Here is a 22455-nt window from a genome sequence, read left to right as displayed (position 1 = left end):
TTGCCAGCCACACAGGAAATTTGGACTTTGTTGTAAATGCAAAGGGATGTCATTAGGAAGTTTTAAGCAGGAAGGGACAGAATATGATTTATGTTTTTAAAAGATTCCCCTAGTTACTGTGAAGAATAAGGATTATAATGGGGCAGATTGGAAGTAGGAAGATAGACTAAAATGCTACTGGAGTGGTACAGGGGTGGAGGGATGATGATGGTGTAGACATGAGTTGAGTGTATATGGATAAAAAGTAAAGAATCAAAACCAGAAAGTGAATTCAGTAAATATCAATACAGTTTGGTCTTGGAAAAACTAGTCACAAAAAAATCTCAGTCTTCGCTTTTTACCTATATTAGATGCTAGCAATAAATAAATTGTATAATTCAAGTAGCACATAAAAACAACTATGTAGGATTACTTGGCAGCTTTGTAATTCAAGATTTCAGATATTTTTCTTACCTTAGGGAGATCCTCAATAAAAGAATGGATATTTGCTGCTTTTGCTACTTCTTTTATTTCATCTAATGACACAACACGGCTGTTATCACCATAGGCAATGTTGTCGGCAATGCTACAGTTGAAGAGTACAGGCTCTTGAGAAACGATTGCTATTTGGGAACGGAGCCATTGTACATTCAATTCCTTTGCATCCACACCATCAAATAGCTGCCAAAAGCAGAATGGAGAATGGTATGTGAAGATCCAATAACTGTATCATGTTACAGTTCACTATATTCAAACCTATACAAATTATAACAAGAAGAGTAGGAATTCAAGCCTCCTCACAGTAAAATACTACCCAAGGATGGACTGTAAATCACGTTGTATAGAAGCAGAGTGTAAGTGATTAAAATACCAACTCCTAAACTTACTTGACATTTCTATGAATGACTACATATTCTAAAGACTTGCCTGGGATCTAGAGTAAAGCCTGGTGATCTGTGCTGAAGTCAGAAGGAAAATGAGCAACTGCTCTGTATTAGAAGCCTACTTATTAAAGTCCAGAGATAGAAGGTATAGAGTGATGTCATAGTCCATATATAGAGTCGTTTTGTACATAGCCATACTTATTTACATGAACATACAACAACATTCAGCTGACAATGTGATGCGCATACCTACTAGCTGATGGGGACTCTTCAGGTACCAGGGAAATGGTAAGCACAACAAAGCTCTTGCCTTTCTGGAGCTTATAGTCTAGTGGAGACAGGCAGGCAATAAACACACTAACAAGTAATCAACTCAAAAAAGAAAATTCCATGAAGTCAGGATAATGGGATAGAGAGTGACTGAGATGTAGGGAGAATGTGGGAAGCAGGTGAATGAATGCATTATGTTATACAGAGTAATCTAAGAAGCCCTACTTTAGGAAGTAGCATTTAGATTGAGACTTGAATGATAAAAAGGAGTCAGCAAAGAAGTTAGAGCAAGAAAATTCCAAGTAGGGGAACAGCAGGAACAAAGGCCACAAATGAGTTTAAAGAACACAAAGAAGCCACTGAGTCTTACACACAGTATACAGGTGGGGAGTAATAGGAGAGAGAGGCAGGGACTAGATCATGAACAACCATGATTGATGGTATGGACTCTGTTTTATTTTAACTGCAGTAGGAAATCATTGGAGGGTTTAATGGAGGGGATGTGCTATGTTATGTGCAAATAGATGACTGTTATCTAATTCTGGATTCATTGTTAACTCAGTGCTATCACTGGTAACAAGGGAGCCATTCTGGACCATTTTATTTTGCAAACAGTCATTGAGAATCGGTGATGGGAAAGAAACTCTGCAAAATGCAGAAGAATGAGGACTGATATGACAGTGTTTGACTTTCAAAAGGATTTTTTTGTGGGGAGGGGGGAGACAGAACAGGAAGGTGTGTGTTGCTTGTTGAGGGGAGAGAATAATTGAAAACCTGAATATAAGGAAGAGTACAAAAGGTGCCAGGTGAGAAACAGTCTTTGGAATTCTAAGGAGAGAGGGTGCATTTTTTTTTTTTTTGAGATCAGGATGCAGCTGATTCAGATAAGTTTTAACCATGCATAAAATTTTGAGAGTTGGGGGGTAAAAAAAAAAAGCCAGTAGGAATAGAAGGAAGCCTGAATCAGGGTGGAAACTTATCTCTGCCTTAAACAGAACAAAATAAAGAGCCCAGATACAGATATTAGACCCCTCTTCCAACACCTGTATTTTAAAATAATTCCATGTTTTATAAGATCAAAATTTCTTTTTTCTTTTTTAAAGTTTCTAATTTGTAGACTTTAAATTTTTTTTTTTTTTTTTTACATTTTTAAAACAGTCTGAGTGTAGTTGACACACAATGTTACATTAGTTTCAGGGGTACAATATAGTGATCCATTATGCTATGTATCCATAACACTATGTTCTAGTGTTTCATTATGCTATGCACACCACTATGTAGCTACCATCTCTCACATTTCATGGCTATTACAATAGTACAGGCCATATTCCCTATGCTGTGCCCTTTATTCTTGTGACTTACTCGAATATTCCATAACTGGAAGCTTTTATCTTCTACTCACTCCCTTCATTCATTCTTCCCATTCCCCCTTTCCCTCTGGCTACTATCAGTTTGTTCCTCTGTGTTTATAGGTCTAATTCTGCTTTTTGCTTGTTAATTCATTTGTTTTGTTTTTTAGATTCCACATAAGAATGAAATCATATGGTATTTGTCTTTCTTAGTCAGACTTATTTCACTTAGTATAATACCTTCTAGGTCCATCCATGTTGTTACAAATGGGAAGATGTCATCCTTTTTAATGGCTGAGTAAATACTTCATTGCATATATATACCACATCTTCCTTATCCATTTACCTATCAATGAACACATAGTTTGCTTCCATATCTTGGTATTCTAAGTACTGGGGCAATATATATAGTGGTGCATATATCTTTTCAATTAGTGTTTTTGTTTTCTTCGGGTAAATGTCCAGTAGTGGAATTATTGGATCATATGATATTTCTATTTATAGTTTTTTGAAGAACTTCCATACTGTTTTCCACAGTGCCTGTATCAATTTACATCCTTACCAAGAGCGCATGAGGGTTCCTTTTCCTCCACATTCTTGCCAACATTTGTTATTTCTTGTCTTTTTGATTCTAATCATTCTGATAGGTGTAAGGTGATATTTCATTGTGGTTTTGATTTACATTTCCATGATTATAAGTGATGTTGAGCATTTTCTCTGTGTCTGTTGGCCATCTGTATGTATTCTTTGGAAAAGTATCTTTCAGGTCCTCTGCCCATTTTTAAATTGAATTTTTATTGAAATTTTTTTTTTTTTTTTTGGTGTTGAGTTGTAGAAAGTATTTATTTTGGATATTAACCCTTTATTGGATATATCATTTGCAAATATCTTCTCCCATTCAGTAGGTTGCCTTTTTATTTTGTTGATGTTTTCCTTCCCTGTGCAAAAGCTTATCTTGATGTAGTCCCCATAGTTTATTTTTGCTTTCATTTCCCTTACCTTAGGAGACATATCTAAAAATATTGCTATAGCCAATGTCAGAGAAATTACTGCCTGTGTTCTCTTCTAGGACTGTTATAGTTTCAGGTCTCACATGTATGTACTTAATCTATTTTCAATTGTTTTATCTATGATGCCAGAGAGTGGTCCACTTTCATCCTTTAGCATGTAACTGTCCAGTTTTCCTAGCACCTTTATTGAAGAGACTATCTTTTCCTTATTGTATATTCTTTCCTCTTTTGTCAAAGATTAGTTGTCCACATAAGTGTGGCTTTATTTCTGGACTCTGTGTTATGTTCTATTGATCTATGTGTCTGTTTTTGTGCCAGTACCATACTGTTTTTTTTTTTTTTTTTTTTTTTTTTTTTTTTTTTTTTTTTTGTACCATACTGTTTTGATTATTACAGCTTTGTAATATAATTTAAAGTCTGGAATTGTGATGCCTCCAGCTTTGCTTTTCTTTTTCAAGACTGTTTTGGCTATTCAGGGTCTTTTGGTGGTTCCAGACAAATTTTAGGATTGTTTATTATAGTTTTGTGAAAAATGTTGTTGCTATTTTGATAGAGATTGCATCAAATTCATAGATTGTTTTTGGTAGTATAGACATTTTAACAGTATTTGTTTTTCCAATCCATGAACATGGAGTATCTATTTGTTTGTGTTGTCTTCAATTTAAGATAAAAATTACTGCCAGTATCATGACTGAAGAATTTTTGAGTCTTTGTATTTTGTATTTAGCCTCAAAGTCCTATCCATCATTTTTGTTATGGGTTTGCTTGTCCACTTAGTTAAAGGAGAGAGGTTTTTTTTTTTTTTTTTTTTACTACTGCACAGTTTGTCCTATTCAAACCAGTAAAGATGATTAAGCCCAAGGGAATGATGTTAAGAATAGCATCACTAAAACCTAGATAAGCTGTATTTAAAATCAGTCTTACCACTTGTCCTTTCACAGGGTCATAAAATCTCTGTAGAAGTCGGATAGAAGTGCTTTTTCCACAGCCACTGCTCCCAACAAACGCTACTGTCTTTCCTTTCTCAATACTGAGGGATAAGCCACAAAGGATGAGAACATCCTGGCGACATGGATAGGAAAAAGAGACCTCTCGAAACTCTATATTCCCTTCACATGTATCCTGGGAAAGAAAGTTGGCAGGGTTTAGAATGATAACTTAAAAAGATTATAGCACATTATAGCACATTGGCCGAATGCTTCCTGAAAATTATGCGTGTTTCCACAACCATTTTATTTTAAACAGTATTCCTCTCTATAGAGCTGCTGACTGCATGGTCATCTCTGTCACTTTTGTTTAGATTTCTATATCTGTACTTCTTGTCTTCCTTACTGGATGAATGAAGCACTGGTTTCCTCTGGCTTCACTACTGAGACATAGTCCAATCTGCAGATTAGCTATTTGACCAAATGTTTTGAATAATTGTATATATTTTTAAACCTTTAGTTTCCGTTTTCCAGGCCTTTATTGCTTAATCCAGAATACCTGGGGTCCTCACAAACCATATGTAGAGTTTATTATTATTTTTGTAAGTTGGGCCAGGTTTTACAGTTAATATACATTACGCTTTGAATTTGGGCTTATCTTTGTTTTCAGTTGATCATTATTTGGCAGTGACATCTAAAAGTTTATTTTTCTATTTTTCAATCTCTTTTGATAATTCATAAATCAATACTTATCTATAACAGGGATGTTTATAAAGGATTTCCAGAACTATCACTGAATGATTAACTTTCCCTTTATATATATGGCTCTAAGATTTTGGGTTCTTTTGAACTTCATGTTTGTTTGCTCTCATTCAGTTGTATTTTAAATAGGCAGTTTCAATAGTCATGCTCAGCATATTCTGAACCAAGCACACAGGCAGAAGGTAGAAGTAGGGGACAAGAGAGAGAGCATCAAAAAATGTTTGATAATGATACTCTGTTGTCAAAAGAAAGAAATGTTAAAAATATATGCCAACATGTTAAGTGCCATAGTTGCTTACATTTAGCTTTTTCAGTGCTTTCTGCTTTTCCTTGAAATGAATATTATTTATGCAGAAATGTTTAACAAAATAAATCTGGAAACTACAGAATAATGAGGAGTGCATTATTTTTGAGTACACCTTGTGCCCTTGGGAAAGGCATAGAGAGATTTTATACTTCTAGATTTTAATACATTTTAAAAACTATTTTTACTATTTTAGACATTTTATTATGGAAAATTTCAAGCATCTACAAAAGTAGAGAGAAAAATGTAATGGATTATCTCCCAGCTTCAATAATGATCAACATTTGCCAGTTTTGTTTTACTAGATCTTGATTTTTAAAAGCACAGGGAGTGACATTTAGAAGTATTAGTATGTTAAATAAAATGATTAAATAAATTAATTTTAGTCTTTATAAGAAACATTTCCATATTCCATGCCATGTAATGTAATTCTGTGAAGACAAATTAATTTTAGTCTTTATAAGAAACATTTCCATATTCCATGCCATGTAATTCTATGAAGACATTTATAAGAGATACTCAATCCATCTACTGTTCTGTTCTGAAAGAAATGAGTAGCAACGTTATTACACATCTAAATCCTAAGATTTTTTTTTAATCCTAAGATTTTTTAAAAAAAGTTTTCTACATCCTTTACTTTCTAAAAGACAAGTACAAAATCTTATTTTTGACTATGATGCATCTTTGAGTATTCTGAGGATTTCAAGATATTTTTATTTCTGTAACTAATGACTGGCCTTCCTTTTAATAATTATGTAGCTTTAGAGATAATGTACTATTTTAAGCTATCATAAATCTACTATTAAAATCAGCAGGGAAATACTTTTAACTGAAAAATTTCTTTTAAGTATATACCTATTGGCTATTCTTACTTTTAAATTTAAACTGTCTAGAAAGTCTTAAAATTGAATACATATTTAATGTATAAGATACTATTAAAAGGCTTGTTTTGAAAATTATACAATCTTACTATTATTTCTCTTTTAATATTCATGGTCTTTTAGAGTTTTGGCTAAGTATGTGTGTCTGTGTGAACTTAATAAATATAGTTTCTTTTTTTCCCTCTAATGATTGCAGATATATTTTCCATAAAATATGCTGTATGCAACAGCAAGCATTATTCACTTTATATATATTATCAGAGAAAAAAATGAATTAACTCTAATGCAAATCTTCCTTTAAGACTAAATAAAGTTTTGGCTGTCTAAATAAAATTAAATATATAAATCAATTCTTTGTTCAAGAACATTTTCAAGGCATCAGGCAAATAAACTTGAAGTATATTTTTAGATATAAAATATGTATATGTTTTAGTTGCAGAGGTGAAAATTTGCTTAAGGCAAGACCCTCTTCTCCCTTTGTAGCCATAACAGTTATTTTATACAAGTTTTTAATTCTTTATAGCACTATGTTTTACAAAGTTATCAAGTAATGCCTTCATTTAAGTCTCTATATAGAGAACATGCACATGTATAATTAATAATGTGGACATTTAAAATCATAGTTATGCTTACTGTTTTTTTCCCTTCTTGACTGTAGCTGTCTATAGTTGGTTTCTTTTCCAGCAAAGCAAACAGATGTGCAGCCCCAGATTTGGCTCTCGAATATTCAGGTGCCAAAACAAGTGTTTCTCCAATGGCCATAGCTCCATATGCAATTGCGGTAAAAATTCTACCAAAAGATAAAATATTTGAATCTTAGGTTCATTTCAAACAACAGAACTCTAAAAACATAAAGGAAAAGGCAGGCACAGGAAAATAAATAGCCTTTTGGTCCAGATGCCACCAGTAATGTTGAAGCCCCAATAATGATATCTCTTTTGTTCGGTTTTACTTTATTTTAGAAAGAGAAATAGAGTGTGAGTGTGAGTGTGAGCAGGGAGAGGGGCAGTGGGAGAGAAATCTCAAGCAGATTCCCTGGTGAGTGCAGAGTCTGACATGGGGCTTGATCCTATGACCCTGAGATCATGACCTGAGCCCAAATCAAGAGTCGGACACTGACTAAGCCACCCAGGAGCCCCAGTGATAGCTCTTTTGTAAATTTCCACCACACAGTGATCATCCCTAGCGCCGTACACCAAAATAACCTTTGGAGCTCAGGTAATCTTAAACATTTCTCTTCCAATTAGAGACAAAGATCAAAGGCTCTAACTAGTGAATATAAAACTTCTTAGCCATCTTGATATAAGGCTCACTTGCTTGGAGATTTGACAGAGAACTCAACTGACAATGGGAAGAATGAGTCTCCAGGAGTGAGATCTGAATTTACACAGGAGATGTGAATGGGTTTTTTTCCCCTTTTTTTGCATATAATGTAGTTAGAACAGACAGTTGATACCAGATGATTGGCTATCTGCCTGAAGTGCTACATGATTTAAAGAGAGCAAAGCACAGAGATTGTACTTTGTTAAGGTCCTCGAAACAAAATCTGACTAAAATATACCTTAGCAAGCCTGGAAGAAGAGCTTTGATCTTTTAGGTTTGCTCTACAAATTATAATCTCAGTTTCAAAACATGTTTCAATTATAAAATAGCAAGTATGAAAATGATGTCTGGAAGTATACAGAATATTCACAGATATGTGGCATATCATGTGGCCATGGGCAAATATTTTTCTCTCATTTTCATTTTAGCCATGGAAATATTTTATTTTTTTATTTTTTTATTTTTTTTTTTTTTATTTTTTTTTTTATTAATTAACTTTTATTGGTGTTTAATTTACCAACATACAGAAAAACACCCAGTGCTCATCCCATCAAGTGTCCACCTCAGTGCCCGTCACCCATTCCCCTCCAACACCCGCCCTCCTCCCCTTCCACCACCCCTAGTTCGTTTCCCCGAGTTAGGAGTCTTTATGTTCTGTCTCCCTTCCTGATATTTCCCAACATTTCTTTTCCCTTCCTTTATATTCCCTTTCACTATTATTCATATTCCCCAAATGAATGAGAACATACACTGTTTGTCCTTCTCCAATTGACTTATTTCACTCAGCATAATACCCTCCAGTTCCATCCACGTTGAAGCAAATGGTGGGTATTTGTCGTTTCTAATTGCTGAGTAATATTCCATTGTATACATAAACCACATCTTCTTTATCCATTCATCTTTCGATGGACACCGAGGCTCCTTCCACAGTTTGGCTATTGTGGCCATTGCTGATAGAAACATCGGGGTGCAGGTGTCCCGACGTTTCATTGCATCTGAATCTTTGGGGTAAATCCCCAACAGTGCAATTGCTGGGTCGTAGGGCAGGTCTATTTTTAACTCTTTGAGGAACCTCCACACAGTTTTCCAGAGTGGCTGCACCAGTTCACATTCCCACCAACAGTGTAAGAGGGTTCCCTTTTCTCCGCATCCTCTCCAACATTTGTTGTTTCCTGCCTTGTTAATTTTCCCCATTCTCACTGGTGTGAGGTGGTATCTCATTGTGGTTTTGATTTGTATTTCCCTGATGGCAAGTGATGCAGAGCATTTTCTCATGTGCATGCTGGCCATGTCCATGTCTTCCTCTGTGAGATTTCTCTTCATGTCTTTTGCCCATTTCATGATTGGATTGTTTGTTTCTTTGGTGTTGAGTTTAATAAGTTCTTTATAGATTTTGGAAACTAGCCCTTTATCTGATATGTCATTTGCAAATATCTTCTCCCATTCTGTAGGTTGTCTTTTAGTTTTGTTGACTGTATCCTTTGCTGTGCAAAAGCTTCTTATCTTGATGAAGTCCCAATAGTTCATTTTTGCTTTTGTTTCTTTTGCCTTCGTGGATGTATCTTGCAAGAAGTTACTGTGGCCAAGTTCAAAAAGGGTGTTGCCTGTGTTCTCCTCTAGGATTTTGATGGAATCTTGTCTCACATTTAGATCTCTCATCCATTTTGAGTTTATCTTTGTGTATGGTGAAAGAGAGTGGTCCAGTTTCATTCTTCTGCATGTGGATGTCCAATTTTCCCAGCACCATTTATTGAAGAGACTGTCTTTCTTCCAATGGATAGTCTTTCCTCCTTTATCGAATATTAGATGGCCGTACATTTCAGGGTCCACTTCTGGGTTCTCTATTCTGTTCCATTGATCTATGTGTCTGTTTTTGTGCCAGTACCACACTGTCTTGATGACCACAGCTTTGTAATACAACCTGAAATCTGGCATTGTGATACCCCCAGCTAAGGTTTTCTTTTTTAATATTCCCCTGGCTATTCGGGGTCTTGGAAATATTTTAATAGAATAACAAATGTATCCACCCAGCAGAACTAAAAGTATAAGTCAGCTAAGAATGGACAAGTTCCAGGAGCAATATTTATTTATTATTGAAGTATAGTTTACCTGCAATATTACATTAGTTTTAGGGGTGCAGCATAGTGATTCAACATTTTTTAATACATTATAAAATAATAACCATTTTAAGTCTAGTTACATCTGTCCCCATATAAAGTTATTTTAATATTATGACTATATTCTGTATGTTGTACTTTATATCCCAGTGGCTGATTTCTTTTATAACTTGAAGTTTGTATCTCATAGTCCCCTTCACCTATTTTGCTCATCCGCTATCCCCTCTCTCCTCACTGGTGAGTAAAAGGACATCACAGAACCCAGTTGCTTGTTTGCAGTGCTGGATCACAGCAAGATAAACATGTTCTGGTCTCCTTGTGAATTCTTTGGAGATGTAACCTACCAATGGGTGGATGTTGATGCAATCTCTTCAGTGACCTAAACCTCAGATCCTGAGTCTTGTTGTCTTTTCAAAGGTCAAGCACAGTATAAAATATAAAAACTAGTTTACTTGGATGTCTGATGCTTATAGTAGCCATTAGTTCTTTATGCCAAGGCATTTTTAGTACTCATATTTATGGAAATTGTTTAAACCTCAAAACACCACTCAAAATACTTAATATTCAGTTATATATATCAGAAGTGATTACGGAGTTTAGGTAACATATCAAAGTTTTTGGTCTTTTTTTTTTTTTAATTCAAGGAAAAAATATGATTGAATCAGACTTAAGCCTCAGTCTGATCCAGAGGAAGCAGGTGAGATGGGATTGGATTCTAGTCCCACAGGGATTGAGGCTTCTCAGAACAAGAGAGAAAATACCTTTTGCCTCTAATTTCAGACATGCAAAATATCTATCTGTCCTAAAATTTCCACCACAAAAGTCAATTTAAGCATTAAGGATAAATATACAGAGGGCAATGTCTTTGTTAGGTCCCTCTTTTTTTTTTTTTTTTCCTTGTAAGTTTTTATTTATTTCAGAGAGAGAGAGAGAGAGAGAGAGAGAACACGCAGGGGGAGGAACAGAGGGAGGAGAGAGGAATCTCAAGCTGACTCTGTGCTCAGCGTGGAACCCAATCTCAGACCTTGATCCCTTGACCCTGAGTTACAAAGATTCTTTGTTTAGAAATAATGCAAAAAAGTACAGGAATGAATAATCCTAATTTTAACACAATTTATCCAAATAGGAATACCCTGCATAGTTATTGGTTCAAATCTATTTGTCTCCCCTTAATCTTTGTAAAATTCCAGTTTGATTTCAGCAGTAATGATGGGCAAGGGGATTTCCTCATCTCTTGGACATGCTTGAAAGAATCATTGTAGTGAGGATATGATGGCAATCTTGCCTCCATACCCAGTTTGTGTACCTTTGGTGACTTGCTCTAAGAGTAAGCATACTATGTGGTGGGGTTTCAGAGTCTGGGCTCTAAAGCCAGATCACCAGGACTACATCCAAACTCCACTATTTATTTACTAGCTGTGTGACCTTGGACATGTTCTCTGTGCTTCTGTTTCCTTATTGGCAAACAAGAGATAACAGGACTATCTTCATCTTACAGCACTGTTGTGAGAATTAAATACATTAATAATATAAAATGCTGGGGCAGCCCGGTGGTTCAGCAGTTTAGCACTGCTTTCAGCCCAGGGCCCGATCCTGGAGACCTGGGATCGAGTCCCACATCAGGCTCCCTGCATGGAGCCTGCTTCTCCCTCTGCCTGTCTCTCTCTCTCTCTGTGTCTCTCATGAATAAATAAATAAAATCTTTAAAAATATATAATAATATAAAGTCTTAGTACACTGCTCAACAAATGTTTAAGTTATTGTTATTACTCTCATAGAACTGAAAGTTAATGAGACACTTTTTGTTGACACATAAGCTCTCACATTTCTGTAGAGACACATTAGGACACCAGGTCAAATCACAACTTCTGATGCCTGTACTCAGAAAGTTTCTTCTTTTTGACTGGAAAGCAGAATATTTTTTCTTACAGAGGTGGTCATTATAATTATATCCATACTCATACTCTTTGCCCCTAACATTCATATAATACTCCAAAGATTCTTTCCTTCCCCACTTAAGTCCCTTCCTCAATACATGGAAGAGAGGAAATACACAACATATTTATTTGGTAGTTTAGGTTTTAGAGAATGTTTTCATATACACGATACCATTAGATCACCTAAGAGATAAATAGGACAGGAACTCTCAACCCTTTTAACAAATGAAGAGACTCTAGCTCTGAGAAATTAAGCAGTCTGTCCATGATTACACAGTTATAAACCTGTAGGGCTGGGACCTGAATCTTGTTCACTATACTATGCTGTTCCTTCCAAGGGAACGCTGGCCTGAACTGTCTTTCCCTGCATGTTGGGGCTTGTTACTACTTGTTTTCCATTTTAGAATCTTCAGAGGGCCCTAGATAATCAAATCTGCTTTGATTTGTCTCCTTTAGATCCCTTCAGTGGTTGATCACTCTTATCTACTCTCCTTATCTTGTCTTCTCTTCTGGATAATCCCTGAGGAGGAGCTGGGCACAAGTTGGGCGGCTGCCATGGCAGTGAACAGTGAAAGAAAACTTTCCTGTTTTCCTTGTTTTGGCTAATTAAGGCTATTTTTCCAATTATAATAATGGCACACACAGTTCTTCCATGGCTGCTTGGCCTTCCACAGCAAAGATGGTGGTGGAGGCCTAGCTTGTCTCCTATCCCTTACTATTTGAAGACACCAACCAACAATTAATATTCATTGAAAACCTACTTATGTTGATTACCATATGGCCGATAATCACATTTATTTATTTATTTATTTATTTATTTATTTATTTATTTATTTTGATAATCACATTTAATATTCAAAGTCCAAAGGATTTCTTGTCAAGAACTTTATTTGGATTATTGGAGGACAAGGCCACAACACATAAAATGCCTGATTCTGCTTTTCAGCAAGTTTTCAAAATTGTGGCTTTTATTATTACTGAACTGTAGGTTGCTGTACCTGTTTCCTGCTAATACGTATAGCAAAGAAGAGACAGAGACAGAGGGAAGTTTTGAAGTGGAGGTATGGAAAGTTACAGAAACCTCTACTTGGACACTAGTGGTTTCTTTTTTTTTTAATTTATTTTTTAAATTTATTTATGATAGTCAGAGAGAGAGAGAGAGAGAGAGAGAGAGAGAGAGAGGCAGAGACACAGGCAGAGGGAGAAGCAGGTTCCATGCACCGGGAGCCCGACGTGGGATTCGATCCCGGGTCTCCAGGATCGCGCCCTGGGCCAAAGGCAGGTGCCAAACCACTGGGCCACCCAGGGATCCCCACTAATGGTTTCTGAGCTATATTGCAAAAGGCAAGTCAGCTAGAATCTAACCTAAAAGTGCTAATGGAAAATCATACAGGAGAAAGTAAACTTATTTTGCATTTTTCAAAATCTGTACATTTATAGTATACATCAAAAGTGTTGTCAGGGCTAACAGAGGCAGAGGGGGAGAGTTTTACTACACATAGGTGTGTGAAAACCTAAACAAGAGATTTTCTAAATGCCTATTCAGTGCTGCAAGCCAGCAGAATGAAAATGTTATCACCTTTTTAAAATGCTTATCTCAGAGAAACTCCTATAGTAACAGAGAAGGATGAAGACAGTTATTACCATTAGAAATATATGTGTTTTTATTTTTATTTTTTTTTATTTTTTTTTGTTTATGATAGTCACAGAGAGAGAGAGAGAGAGAGAGAGAGAGAGAGAGACAGAGGCACAGGCGGAGGGAGAAGCAGGCTCCATGCACCGGGAGCCCGACGTGGGATTCAATCCCGGGTCTCCAGGATCGCGCCCCGGGCCAAAGGCAGGCGCCAAACCGCTGCGCCACCCAGGGATCCCAATATATGTGTTTTTAAAAAAGGAAAAAGCTAAGGCTGATAGTAGCCTTGCTGATAAACTAATATTATGAGCACATCAAAGGATTCTGCTGTTAAAATTGTGCATTTTCCTTTCCCAAGGCACATTGTCATTTCTGACAAAGACAGCTTGCCCATTCCTGTGGCTATAAATCATGAAAATATGTTCACATTTATTTGACTGAATAAAATATTTTTTAAACAATAAATTAAAATATGGTTTCACCAATTTTTATATAATTCTAGGAAAGTTTCTGGTAGGGGCCAAAAGAAAACTCTAAGGTTTTAAGCAGGTATGGAGAGCTGCCTGACATTTAGTCCCTATGTTTATAGTTCCCAAAGTGTGATCCTCAGAGTCTGTGCCTCAGAATAATCTAGATGTTTGCTAAAATGTAGATTCCTGGCCCTATCTCAAATCTACAAATCTCTGGGCTAAATATGTGAGGTGAGACCTGTGTATCTGCACTTTTAACCAGCTCCTTGATTGTTAAGTTGGGAAATCACTGATGAGAGAATAGCACAAAGTTCTTTCTATCTGAGGAGGGTTCTAATAAGAGGAAGTTTTCTTTGTAAACTTCTTCCATTCAATTAGTTGATTAGATAGAAAGCCGTCTGTCACCCTGGATTCTGGAAGGCACAGTGTCTACAAGGCCAGGTATAATTTAGAGTGTCTAAGGGACAACTGTAACACAGTAATGGTAACTGGGGGCTACAGTGGGTCTCTAAGAAGGCTGGAGACTGTCGTGTTGGCAACAAATCCCGCGTATTCACATTTTGCACAGCCCTGTATTCCTATTTCCCAAAGACTCTCCTTTGTCCATACTATAAAAGTATGGGTATCCCTACTTTGTCTGTAGTCTGGTTGATTGAAACTCAAATAAAAAATGATGCCAGTGACTCTAGCTGACAGCTTCCTATTTCTTCCTTTTTTCAGGGTACTAGGAAATACCCATGTGATACTGTTCATTAACCACTGCCCTTATATTAATAGTCCTACATATGTTCTGACAGCTAAAAATGCTTATGTCTTCAGAAATGACCCTTTTTTAATGAATTTAATGAAAAGAGATTCAGGAAGTGTCATAGGTTAGTAGTAGGAGGAGTTTTGTATTGGGGCCTTTCAATTCCCCTATATTTTAGGGTCATAAAATAACATTAAGCAAGTTACTTGTTCTGTTTATGGAAATTCTTAAGAAAGAATTAGAAAAATAATTTTACAGAAGATTCTATAAACACTTTCTACAGAACTAGTAACAATAATAACCATAATGACAATAATAATAAAAAAGTCTGTTAAAGCCTCTGGCATCTTGAATTGTGGACTGTGGGCAAGTTAGGTAACTTGAGTCTTGAGTTTTTTTGCTTTGTTTTTAAATTTTTTATTTTTAAAAAGATTTCATTTATTTATTTATTCATTCATTCATTCATTCGAGACATAGAAAGAGAGAGAGAGAGAGAGAGAGAGAGGCAGAGACCTAGCTATAGGAAGCAGGCTCCATGCAAGGAGCCTGATGTGGGACTCAATTCTGGACCCAGGGATCATGCCCTGAGCCAAAGGCAGACACTCAACCAAGTGAGCCACCCAGGCATCCCTTGTTTTAAATTTTTATTTAAGTAATCTCTATACCCAACATGGGGCTTAAACTCACAATCCTGAGACCGAGAGTCGCAGGCTCTTCCGAGTAATCCAGGCGCCCTGAGTTTTGAGTCTTAATTTTCCCCATCCGTAAACAGGGAATCATGTTGCACATAGTCGTTGAGAGTATTAAGTAGATAATACATTACAAATCTCTAATACTGAGTAAGGACTCAATCCAGTTTTGCTGTTATAGTGATTATTGTATGAAATAGAATGATGTCAATTATAGGCATGATTGTAATTAGCATGATTTTTAGGCTGCATCATTCTTTAACTAAGAAAATTCTTTGCTTAGTTTTTTTTTTTTTTTTTTAACGATTTTACTTATTCACGAGAGAGGCAGAGACACAGGCAGAGGGAGAAGCAGGCTCCCTATGGGGAGCTTGATGTGGGACTCTATCCCAGGAGCCCCAGGTCATGACCTGAACCAAAGACAGATGCTCAAACACTGAGCCACCTGGGATCCTCCCCTTTTTTTTTCCTCCTTGCCTATCTTAACTGGCCCACCAAAACAATCTGCTCACTGATGTCCCTGTGTTTATTCTTGCTTCCCTATAATCCATTCTCCACATAGTAGGTAGGCTTACCTTTTAAAACACAAATTTGATTCCATTAATTTATTGAAATATTGTAATGACTTCCCATTGAAATTTAAATAAAGCCAAATTCCCTACTTTAACCTGAAAGTCCTACAGATTGGGCCTCCGCCTTCTTGTCTACCTTCACTCACCACTCATTTTTGTAAACTGCTTGTTAGCCCCACACTTGCCATTTCTGTCATTGAAGCCCCCATGTCTGTGCCTTTACACTTGGCTTTTCCAAACTCTGCCCGAATTCTTACCATCCTGCCCTCTGCTGGTAAACCCACATTGGGCTCCCGTGGGAAGCCTGCTTCTCCTTCTGCCTATGTCTCTGCCTCTCTCTCTCTCTCTCTCTGTGTATCTCTCATGAATAAATAAATAAATAAATAAATAAATAAATAAATAAATAAAATCTTAAGGGGAAAAAAGAGATAGGCAAGGAGGTAAGGGTAAGGGTAACTTGGGTGGAGACGGTGAGAAGTATTTTGGAGTTAGAGCTCTCAGGACTTGCCGTAAGTGGTAGGTGAAAGCAAGAAAAGCCCAACTTTTGGGATGAGCAAATGAATGGATAGGGAAATGTTGGGGAAGAGAAAGAACCTTTGGGAAGAAAAAACCCTTGAGTTCTGTTTTGGACATATTAAGATATTATTAGATATCCAAGTGAGATGCCTAGCAGACAGCTCGATAAACATGTCAGAGTTGGAAATACACAGAAGAGGATTATCAGGACGCAGATGATATTTAAAACTATCAGATTGGATGACATCAGTAATGACAATGTGTAGATGACAATGTGCTGAGCACTCTAAAGCACTCCAACATGTGGAGGTCTGGCAGAAAAATAGGAGCCAGTCAAGGAAACAGAGGAGCCAATGACAAAGAAGAAAAATCTAGAGAAGAAAATGTTTCAGGAAGTCAAATGCTGCTGAGAGGTTAGATTAGGTAAATGGGAGAATGAGCAGTGGATGACTCTCTGGGTGGGTGAAATGGGGGACAGTGAAAACTTTGTTAAGAAGTGGCATTATAGGAACCAAGACTTAACTGGAATGAATTTAGGAGAGATTGTGGAGATGAGAAGGTCCAGAGAACAAAAAGAGGCAACTCTGGAATTTGCTTTGCTGCAAAGGAGAGCGAAGAGCCACTGAAAGTAGGTAGAAGGAGACTCAGGGACATGAGACAGTTTTCTTTCTTAGGACAGATGATTATAAAGCAAAAAGATAGTGACAGGAAAACTAGTGTGAAGAGATGATTGCTGGAAATTGCTGGAACTCATCATAAATAGGCAATTATTTCTTCCACAGAGATGGCAGGCATGGTAGACCATGTGGTGTCCTGGTGAGTTTGGTGATGGAAAGATGAGGTGGTTCTCTCTCTCTCTATCTCTTTTTGATAGAGCGAGAGCATGAGCAGGGAGGGGCAGAGGGATTATTTTAAGCAGACTCCGTGCTTAGCTTGGAGCCTGACACAGGGCTTGATCTCAAGACCCTGAATAACCTGAGCTAAAATCAAGAGTCGGATGCTTAATGGCTGAGTCACTTAGGTACCCCAGGGTAGTTCCCTATTGACTGCTTTGTTATGCCACTTTCAGGTAAACCCATTAGAAATTAATTTGGTTTATAACTTTTTAAAATGTATTTATTTTTTTAATTTTTTTTTAAAGATTTATTTAATTGTATAAGAGAGAGTGAATATCTGAGTGGAGTAAGGGGCAGAGGGAGAAAATATCCAAGCAGACTCCCACTGGGTGTGGAGCCCCATGCCACACAGGGCTCCATCTCACAAGGCATGAGATCAGGACCCGAGCTGAAACCAAGTCAGATACTTAACCGACTGAGCCACCCAGGTGTCCCTACAATGGTTTTTAAATATGAGAATTATTTTGTGAGAATTGATAAAATCATCAGACATCCTACATTAATATGAATATATTTAATTGGCTTGCCTTCTACTAATACTAAAGACCAATAACCCTGAAGAACTGAGACCCTAGGGATTTAAAGATGGCTGCAGAAAGTTCAGAGCAAAATGAGGAAAATATGTTCTGAGTCAAACATTTGGCTTGCAAACAAACTTTTGGAATACAACCAACTTTAAAGCTTGTGATTGTTTGTATCACATAAGACCAAGGGAAAAACTTGCTAATTTAGTGCAGGCTGATGAGCTGAATAAATTACTATAAATGATTCTATATTTGGTTTCTTGTTAATCTAAGTAAATTAGTCTGTGTAATCAGAATGAGGCCCACCACTAAATGTCATATTGTGGTTTATGTGTTCATACAGGCAATATTGCACACTATTTTAAGCTGTAGGAGAACCCAGAACAATGAGCTTACAATTTCTGTTGTGATTTTGAATACAGATATTCCATTTTATTTCTGGAAATCTGCTTCCAGAAAACTGCTAAGGGGACTGACTTATAGTCAGGTAAGATTCAGGAATACTGGGTTGGTGAACTGTAGACTATTTACTTCTGAGTGCCTAGCAAAAAAAATTCCTAGGGACTCAGTTAATATTTGATAAATAAATAAATGCATAATCACATGAATAGAAACAAAGAAATATTGCAAGTTATTCTGAAATTATTTGGCTTCAAATGACTTTTTTAAAAAACAAGATTATATTTATTTATATTTATCTGGGAGAGAGAGAAGACAAGTGGGGGAGAGGGCAAAGGGAGAGAGAACAGACTCCCTACCGAGCAGGGAGCCCAATGTGGGGCTATTTCCCAGAATTCCAGGATCACAAGCTGCACCAAAAGCAGATGCTCAACTGACTGAGCCACCCAGGTGCCCTGGCTTCAAATGACTATTTCTCATTTCCTCAAATTGAATATATCCTCAAAATATAAATATGTACCATCATGGAGGAATTTAAAAAAATGTGCCTGAGTCTTGGGAGGCAAACCCCAAAGGGCAGTTCCCAACATATTTTGCCAAATGGCAGCATATTTGGAACAGGTGTAATCTCCCAAGTCAGTATTCTGAAGAGGCTGATCCTTGCTTTCATGTATATGTTTTGGTGGGCTTGTAAAAAAACATAACATTATTTTTGGAGTCAAATATTGTACAGATTTCTCTAGCTCTAAATATTTAGCAGTGACATTTATGATACAGATTAGCAACGTTCTGTCATTTTAGGGAGACTTAGGAAGTTCAGAATTAACACTCAGAATCAATTTTTCTAATTTCAGAAGTTGAAGTTAGGTGTTCCTAGAAAGTAAAGCAACTTGTAACTATGTGAACAAAATTCCAAAATGGAAGCTCAAACAAGTGACTTGGGAAGAGGCAGCCTCATTGGGATGCCATGATCAATTTCAAATGTGACTTTTCTTTGCTTAGTAAAGAACTCAACCTCACTAATGTACAGTCTTAGTTGATAATGCCATCTCTACCCTGAGAGTTCCTTGAAGTCTTACAAATTCTTGAAGGAATGGATGACAAGAAGGCATATTTTATTCCTACATTCCTACATTCTAGTAAACTGAAGTAGGGAGAAATTCATTTGCAAGTTTAACTCAGACTACCTAATACTATATTAGTATCAGTTTACTAGGTAAGACTGCACTAAGAGATATTAAATAACAAAATATTTAAAAATTTTCCCAACATGTATTTTCCATATATGTGATTTAAATGATAGATAAAGCATAAAGTAGGCATCTTTCTGGTTAATTTAAGTACTTAACCCATTTACAGGATTTAAATATTTGTGCAACTTACACGAATATGCCCTCTGGGGTTACTCGTCCAGCTTGAATTAAATAGGCTCCAAATCGAAACCCCATTGCATAGGCAAAATATAGAAAAGCATGGCTGAATGCATAGCAACTTCCAAAGATCTGTGCTTTCTTCAAAGTATTTCTGAAATGCACAAAATTTACTAAGTAATGGGACGTTATTTAGTATAGCAAGTTGATTTTAATAAATGTAATGAATACAGAAGACTAGACATGGAATCATTTAAGGGATATACGTTTTTCTAAGAATGAAAGTGGATTTTTTAAAATGAGAATTATTATAGAGAAAATAGGCAATATAATTATTCTCTCTATAGTTATATACTCTGTAGTTCAATGTAACGAAGTTGCCTCTGCTTTCAAATGAATGGACAAAGTCTGTGAATGAACGGCTTATCAGAGAGTTGAAGAGATTTGGTTTTGAGGTATTTAGAAATATTTTCTATTGTAACCTTTCACTAACATAATAAATAGTGGAAATTAAAAGGTGGTACCAACCACAAGCATGAATGTAAAAGAGTACAAAGCTATCTCTCTGATAAATACAGATAGTATCACTAAGTAAATGTGATGAGGACTAGTTTAAAATTAAGAGGAGTGACATATATATATATATATATACATATATATATATATATATATTTTTTTTTTAAGATTTTATTTATGAGAGACACACAGAGAGAGGCAGAGACACAGGTGGAGGGAGAAGCAGGATCCATGCAGGGAGCCCGACGTGGGACTTGATCCCAGGTCTCCAGGATCCTGCCCTGAGCTGAAGGGAGGTACTTACTAAACACCGCTGAGCCACCCGGGCTGCCCAGCATTTGTTATATATATACTTACTTTCTTTCTTAAATATGTTACTTCCTCAATTTTGTTTCAGGAAAATAATGAGAATGTGCATAGTTCATAGTAATTCATAGCAATGTGAAAGGACTAAAATATTCTACATGTGCTTGCTCTTAGTTCCTTTTCTAGTCTCCTCTTGGTGAAGTCATATGAGAAATTATGATGTGCCATTATTAGGAAAGATTCCAGAGCAAACAAATCGTCTGTCTGTCAAATCACTGGAGTCTCCAAGAAAACTGCCTTTACAGGGACAACTATAGTTAGTTAATGAAGTCAGTATGAATTTACAATCACCTGTGCTGCGCCTGAAGTGTTTCCTCATATGTTTGTTCAAAGGCTTTTTCTCTTGTTAATGACACTATAGTCCGAATGTTTTCCACAGCTTCAGTTGCTATCTTATAAAATAGGACAATAAAATAAAGAAATAAAATTAGTAACAGTTAAACTCTGGTTGTGAATTCCGGTCACTTATACTGGGGGCATATAAAGAATAGTATTAAGTTTTTCTGACAAGTTTTCTTAGCTTCTTTTTTTCTTTCCCAAAAACAAGATAGGAAAATAACATTTTAGGATACTAGGCTTAAGGAAAATTTCTTTTGAAAAGATTCAACCCACTGATCTAAATTCAGTTCCCTTGGAGTCTTCATTGAATTTCTAGTTAAACTGGTTCCATAGGCAGAGAGATCAAACATTAGCATTATGTTCATATGCAATTATGCAAAGAAATTATGAGATAATTCAAGAAAACAGTAGACAGAATCGAATAAATAATTATTTGATTCAGCACAGCAATGCAAATAGCAACCAAAAAACTCAGAACACTGCAGAAAAGTAATATGGGTATGGCTATTAAATGCTATATGTTATAGCTGTTTCTTTTTGATATCTGTGAACTTAAGAAGATATTTAATTTAAATATGGTTAATGAGGGATGCCTGGATGGCTCAGAGGTTGAGCGTCTGCCTTTGACTCAGAGCGTGATCCCAGGGTCCAGGATCGAGTCCCACAACAGGCTCCTGCAGAGAGCCTGCTTCTCCCTCTGCCTATGTCTCTGTGTGTCTCTCTGTTGCTAACAACAACAAAAAAATCTTTAAAATTAATTAATTTATTTTAGAGACAGAATGAGAGAGAGAGAGAGAGCAAGAGAGAGTACATGAGCAGAGGGAAGGGCAAAGGGAAAGGGAGAGAAAGAATCATTATGCAGATTCCCTACTGAGTATGGAGCCTGACTTGGGACTCAGTCCCAACACCTCAATATCATCACCTGAGCTGAAATCAGGAGTCAGCCACTTAACTGAGCCACCAAGGCCCCCCAATGCTTTTCCATATTTCTATGATTTTTGAAAAAGAAGGAACAATCACAAGGGATCCAGAGGAGACTTTTGGCTTAGAGTAACTTGTTGGACATGAGAACACATGTTGACTTGAAAGAGAAACTTGCTGCTTTCACATTCTATTTCTATAATGGCAGAGTAGAATGTGGGACAGAAGAAGACCTAGGTGGACATCTAGTGTTATTTAAAAAATGACTTGTGTTACAGAAGAGAACCAGATTTCTGGATAGTGGGCAGCCAACACCTGGATTCCGCTCTCAATTTTGACTTTGAGTTGTTCAAAGTAACTCAAAGTAATTTCAAAAGTAAGCTCAAAGAACCCTCCATTTGTAACATATGCTGTAGTATGCAAGAAAAATGGGTAAAAATGCTGAAACCTTGAGGAAAAAAATGAGCCAAAAAAATCTTTGTGATCATTTTTCACAATGGAGAAAAGACTAATATCAACATAGAATTCTAGAAAATAGTCTTCTGTAAAAAATAAAAAAACTAATATGGCTATTTTAAGTCTGAAAAATGAAACATTTGATGATTTGTTCAAATTTATATGTGCAACAGAAGAAGAATGAATATATTTTATTGGTCCCTATTCTAACTTTTGGTGTTTAGTAAATACATTAAAAGCCAATGAGAAAGACACAGATTATTTGTTTGATTAGACTTACTGATGTATAATCAGGGGT

General features: G+C 36.4%; 1 protein-coding gene across 1 annotated transcript in view; it reads right to left on the bottom strand.

The window, feature by feature from the left end:
* ABCB5 (ATP binding cassette subfamily B member 5) overlaps nucleotides 1-22455 on the bottom strand; it is a 124195-nt gene that overhangs the window by 7438 nt on the left and 94302 nt on the right. Inside the window, exons 21-25 of the mRNA XM_041727933.1 lie at nucleotides 20733-20833; nucleotides 19573-19713; nucleotides 6999-7155; nucleotides 4417-4614; nucleotides 454-660 (exon numbers count right to left, since the gene is read on the bottom strand). Coding sequence (XP_041583867.1) covers nucleotides 454-660; nucleotides 4417-4614; nucleotides 6999-7155; nucleotides 19573-19713; nucleotides 20733-20833 — 804 coding nt within the window. The remainder of the gene's footprint in view (nucleotides 1-453; nucleotides 661-4416; nucleotides 4615-6998; nucleotides 7156-19572; nucleotides 19714-20732; nucleotides 20834-22455) is intronic.

Source organism: Vulpes lagopus, chromosome 13, assembly GCF_018345385.1.
Source record: "Vulpes lagopus strain Blue_001 chromosome 13, ASM1834538v1, whole genome shotgun sequence".
NCBI classification, from domain to species: Eukaryota; Metazoa; Chordata; class Mammalia; order Carnivora; family Canidae; genus Vulpes; species Vulpes lagopus.
This window is presented reverse-complemented; position numbering and strand designations above follow the sequence as displayed.